At 47.9% G+C, this 6,000-nt stretch overlaps 1 protein-coding gene across 1 annotated transcript in view; it reads right to left on the reverse strand.

Annotated features, from left to right (window-relative positions):
* LOC126484815 (retinal homeobox protein Rx-like) overlaps nt 1–816 on the reverse strand; it is a 190,991-nt gene extending 190,175 nt beyond the window's left edge. Inside the window, exons 1-2 of the mRNA XM_050108412.1 lie at nt 767–816; nt 463–631 (exon numbers count right to left, since the gene is read on the reverse strand). Of these exons, the coding sequence (XP_049964369.1) occupies nt 463–631; nt 767–816 (219 nt within the window). The remainder of the gene's footprint in view (nt 1–462; nt 632–766) is intronic.
* Nucleotides 817–6,000: the final 5,184 nt, after the last annotated feature.

A 6,000-nucleotide genomic window follows, 5' to 3' on the forward strand; every position in this document is an offset into this window, starting at 1 on the left:
CGGACAGAAAGTGATCCGGTACGAGTTCCGTTTTTACCGCCTACGGTACAGAACCATTAAAAAACGACGAAATTAGCTGTAGATTAAAGAAGAAGCGCAGAAAACAGGAAAGAAGAGAGTGTCCAATCGATATCTGTCGAAAGCCATTGCAGCTCTGATTAAGAAAATGTCTTGGCCTTCTAAATTGTTACTTCAATCTGCTATGTGGCCAGTTTCTTCGTAGCCACCAACGTAAATCAAAGGTGAGAGGTCAAATATCCTATCACCACGTGCTGCCCACTGTGACAGTGGACAACTTACGAATATTCTAGATGAGTGCAAATTAGAATTTTGTGACATTTTCATTGTGACACCACATTTGAACTGAAGAGCTGTTACAGCCAGGCACATCTCGGTTTCTTTGGCAGAAGTGTCGAAAGGGGATATCTTGGAGAAGCAAGACATACGAGATAGTTGGCTTACCTGTACGCGGACCTCGGGCAGGTTGACCTTCATGGCGAGCTCCTCGCGGCTGTAGACGTCCGGGTAGTGAGACTTCTCGAAGGCGCGCTCGAGCTCGTGCAGCTGGTAGGTGGTGAAGGTGGTCCTGTTGCGGCGGTGCTTCTTCTTGCTGGCGCCGCCGCCGTTGCCGCTGCCGCCGCCGTCGCTCGCCGCCCCCGGGGGCGGGCTGCCGCAGCTGGGGGCGGCGCTCTCGTCCTCGCTGCCACTGGGCGCCGCCGCCGGGCCCGAGCACAGCCCGACGCCGCCGCTCACCACGCCGCCGGACATGCCGCCTCCCACGCCGCCCGCCAGCGACGTCGGAACGGAGCCCGACATGCAGCCGTCGTTGGAGTTACTGTTCTCGCCTGCACAGAACAGAGGTCGCTGTTCAGGCAACGTAACGATGCGGGCGACAGATAAATGCTACACTCAAACTTCCTGGCAGGTTAAAATTGGGTACTAGATCTGGGCTCGAACCCAGAACCTATGAATTTCGTGGGTAAATGCTCTGCTGGCTTAGTTGTACAGACACGACTCGCGACCTGCCCTCGTAACCTTACTCCTAGTTTCGAAACTTCCCAGAGACTTTGGAACACCTGTACAGGGTGATTCAGCTGCCCCTAGCCATAGGTTTTATACAACACACACCACCTTCAAATACCACATGCTCAATTTTCACATTCTCTCGCTCACAACGTGAAAACTGTTATTCCAAAAAAAGAATATAGAGGACCTTTTTGTAGGAAATGTAATGTAGTTATATATGAAGATAGTAAATGTCCTCGAAAGAACAGATACCATTGATAACCGAGCAGCCTCTCTAGAATAAATGATAATTAATTGAAAATTTCAGCTGTCCCTATCGAGGTATATCAACAACACCTGTCGGCAGCTGAGGGTTTCAATTAATTATCGTTTATTGTAGAGAGGCTGCACGGTCATCAATGGTATCTGTTCTTTCGAGAACAGTTACTATCTTCATATATACACTCCTGGAAATTGAAATAAGAACACCGTGAATTCATTGTCCCAGGAAGGGGAAACTTTATTGACACATTCCTGGGGTCAGATACATCACATGATCACACTGACAGAACCACAGGCACATAGACACAGGCAACAGAGCATGCACAATGTCGGCACTAGTACAGTGTATATCTACCTTTCGCAGCAATGCAGGCTGCTATTCTCCCATGGAGACGATCGTAGAGATGCTGGATGTAGTCCTGTGGAACGGCTTGCCATGCCATTTCCACCTGGCGCCTCAGTTGGACCAGCGTTCGTGCTGGACGTGCAGACCGCGTGAGACGACGCTTCATCCAGTCCCAAACATGCTCAATGGGGGACAGATCCGGAGATCTTCCTGGCCAGGGTAGTTGACTTACACCTTCTAGAGCACGTTGGGTGGCACGGGATACATGCGGACGTGCATTGTCCTGTTGGAACAGCAAGTTCCCTTGCCGGTCTAGGAATGGTAGAACGATGGGTTCGATGACGGTTTGGATGTACCGTGCACTATTCAGTGTCCCCTCGACGATCACCAGTGGTGTATGGCCAGTGTAGGAGATCGCTCCCCACACCATGATGCCGGGTGTTGGCCCTGTGTGCCTCGGTCGTATGCAGTCCTGGTTGTGGCGCTCACCTGCACGGCGCCAAACACGCATACGACCATCATTGGCACCAAGGCAGAAGCGACTCTCATCGCTGAAGACGACACGTCTCCATTCGTCCCTCCATTCACGCCTGTCGCGACACCACTGGTGGCGGGCTGCACGATGTTGGGGCGTGAGCGGAAGACGGCCTAACGGTGTGCGGGACCGTAGCCCAGCTTCATGGAGACGGTTGCGAATGGTCCTCGCGATACCCCAGGAGCAACAGTGTCCCTAATTTGCTGGGAAGTGGCGGTGCGGTCCCCTACGGCACTGCGTAGGATCCTACGGTCTTGGCGTGCATCCGTGCGTCGCTGCGGTCCGGTCCCAGGTCGACGGGCACGTGCACCTTCCGCCGACCACTGGCGACAACATCGATGTACTGTGGAGACCTCACTCCCCACGTGTTGAGCAATTCGGCGGTACGTCCACCCGGCCTCCCGCATGCCCACTATACGCCCTCGCTCAAAGTCCGTCAACTGCACATACGGTTCACGTCCACGCTGTCGCAGCATGCTACCAGTGTGAAAGACTGCGATGGAGCTCCATATGCCACGGCAAACTGGCTGACACTGACGGCGGCGGTGCACAAATGCTGCGCAGCTAGCGCCATTCGACGGCCAACACCGCGGTTCCTGGTGTGTCCGCTGTGCCGTGCGTGTGATCATTGCTTGTACAGCCCTCTCGCAGTGTCCGAAGCAAGTATGGTGGGTCTGACACACCGGTGTCAATGTGTTCTTTTTTCCATTTCCAGGAGTGTAGTTAAATGGTTACCCGGCCACTGACCTTCGTCTGTGCGAATGCGCACAGGTTGCCCGAACTCTTACGGGAATCGTCATCTTAGTGTGCGCGAGTAATGAGTGGATGGGCAAATATCTATTAGGTACATTACGTATGTAGATTGTGGACAGTTGGGAATGTGGGTCTCACGGGAAGCGTGCAAGGTAGGGATAAGTCCCTGCAGTCGCGCTATCTATCTGTGTCCTCAGTGGCTCAGATCGAGCGGGCACGGTAGCTCAGCGTGTTCTGTCAGAGAGCTGGTTGACCTCTGCAATAGATAAACTGAGTGGAAGGATCAACAAACGAACTTGTACGGATGTCATGTGACGTCCGCAACGAACAAAGACCTTGTAAAAAATAGCTAGACTCACTGATGGCGCTGCAGTCGCGGGATAATTTGAACCTTCGGCTGGACGCCATTATAGTGGTTGTAGTCTGATACCGGCACGGTAACTCAGCGTGTTCGGTCAGAGGGTAGCTGCCCTCAGTAATAAAAAAAAAAAAAAACTGAGTTAATGGATCAGCTACGAACTGAAACGGGTGTCTTTCGACGTCCGCCCCGAGCAGAGACAACGAACGAAAACGAACAAAATGAGATTAAAAAAAAAAAAGATGTGTTGAGTAGTATTGTTGTTTATGAAGACCCTGATTCAACGTTGTATATTTGTTGGTTTGTTGGGGTGTACATACAGTATTTGTTGCTCGTAATTCTACTGTCTGTACGTTCCAATCAAAAGAAGTACAATGGCGAAGAGTTGTGCAGCGATTAATTGTACAAATAAATTCGAAAAAGGAACGAATATTACATTTCACAGGTATGTGAATATTTGAAGTTGTTCTGTATGTCAGTGCACTTGTTTAATAAATGTTTTTGTAACACGGTATTAGCATAATGTCTGTGCATCTATTTGCAGGTTTCCTTTCTCAAAACCACAACTGTTACAAAAATGGTTACATGCTGTCAGGAGGCAAGATTTCCGACCGACAGAATACCATTTTATATGTTCTGATCATTTTGAAGAAAGTTGGGTGATCGGTAGTGTTTTCCTGGTCTAGGTTAGGTCGAAACTTGATAATTTGGTCGTGAGTTGCCAAAGCACTATGCCATATGTAACGCACTTCTCGTCATAAAATCTAAAGCAAGGTAGAGTCAGAAAATATCTATTAATATAGTGGGCAAATCTTCGAGTATTTTGATGAATTTTGCGTACATATATCGTAAATGAACTACGAAAAATGCTAGGGGTCCAGTACATAACTTTTAGCTACGGCAGATTACATGTAGTACGTAAGATAAATTCATAAACAGTGACTAGTTGCCGTTTGTTCATAAATTAAAAAGTATATTGTAGTAACGTATTTAAATGAGGCATTATGTTTCTGACCTAACTCAAGGGAAGGCATTTTATAACCAAAAGCGATGTATAAACATTCGAACTCCGCGCGTCAGTTTACCACTCTAATGGCCGCCGCCCAGCTATTCAAATTGTCCGCTCTTCACAGTCGACCACTTGTGCGGTTGTGGGGACCTGGCAACGAACCAAACACAGCAATCAACAACGAACAAAATGGAAAAAAAAGATGGATAGAGCGTTGCCATATAAGCAGGAGATCCCGGTTTCGAGTCCCGGTCGGGGCACATATTTTCAGCTGTCCCCATCGACGTACATCAACAACACCTGTCGGCAGCTGAGGGTTTCAATTAATCGTCATTTAATGTAGTTAAATTTTGTACTAGGGTCCGTTTTCGCTAGAGGCTGCAGTTTTCGAATTACTCAAGAAAGTCATCCGAAACTGACCTTCAAAAACGTTTTTCTTGAATAGTTCGAAAACTGTCGTCTCCAGCGAAAAACCTGTCCCAGCACAAAATTTAACTAAATAAAATTTCCTTCAAAAGTCCCTGTTCGTTTTTAATGTGTAACTAACAGTTTGCACATAGTGACGGAGAGCGAATATTAAAACCTCTAGTGCAGTTTCTGAAGGCATTGCATGCTGCATGAAACCCATGCGCATTGACAGCTGAATAACCCTGTACTCGTATAGTTTCAGCTAGATCAACGGGTCGAAGCGACGGTCCAATTCCAGTCGTCAGCTTTGACCAGTGACGTCCTGCGTGGTATCAGTAATTTACGATGTGAAGAATGTAAACTGTCTGTTATTAAATGTTACGTGTGGTTGTCTCAGGAACGCGTGTAAGGTACGCTGAATATTCCAAATAGGCCGTGATTTAATAGGGTGCAATTAGACAGGAACTTGAGAGCACATCTTACATTGTTGCTAGAGAAACGAGTAGCGACCATATAGTGTAATATTCGTTCTAGTAAGATTTGGCCGCCTTTTTTTCCGTTGTAACTTGGGGTGTGTTGAAGTAGCTGTGGAGCACTCCTGTGGCGGCTGTTTGTGTTTGTGATTTGGTACGTGGTAATCGTTTTAGTTTGCAATTTGCTGGGGCTTTGGAGTGTATTTTGTGTAATTGTCATTTGTTTGTGGGTATGAATCGGACTGTGAAACGAAGTTCAAAGGCATTTGGTGCTGCTACGGGTGAAGACATGCCTAGTATTTTTAAAATTTGCGGTTGATTAGAGCCATTGCTGAATGTATAGGGCACCTACTAATGTGGTTGTTTGGGTTTGCATCTGGTTCAAATAGTTCAAATGGCTCTGAGCACTATGAGACTTAACATCGGAGGTCATCAGTCCCCTAGAACTTAGAACCATTAAAATCTAACTAACCTAAGGACATCACACACATCCATGCTCGAGGCAGGATTCGAACCTGCGACCGTAGCGGTCGCGCGGTTCCTGACTGAAGCGCCTAGAACCGCTCGGCCACACCGGCCGGCTTGGCATCTGGTAACGCTGTCTTCGTTTGAGCTACGTCCATTGAGGGAAATTTACGATTCCTATTATTAAGGTTTTGTGTGAGTGCGCGTTTGTGGGGGAGGTGGGTGGGGTTCTCATATCGCTGTCTTTGTTTGAGCTATGCGGGTAAAGAGCAGTACTCGATTACAGTTGTGTGCTTTTTGTATTTTATTGTTCAGGTTATTCTGGACGAATTCGTGTCTGTTATATTTCGGTTCAAAATGGTTCTA

This window comes from Schistocerca serialis, chromosome 6 (genome assembly GCF_023864345.2).
Source record: "Schistocerca serialis cubense isolate TAMUIC-IGC-003099 chromosome 6, iqSchSeri2.2, whole genome shotgun sequence".
Taxonomy (NCBI): Eukaryota; Metazoa; Arthropoda; class Insecta; order Orthoptera; family Acrididae; genus Schistocerca; species Schistocerca serialis.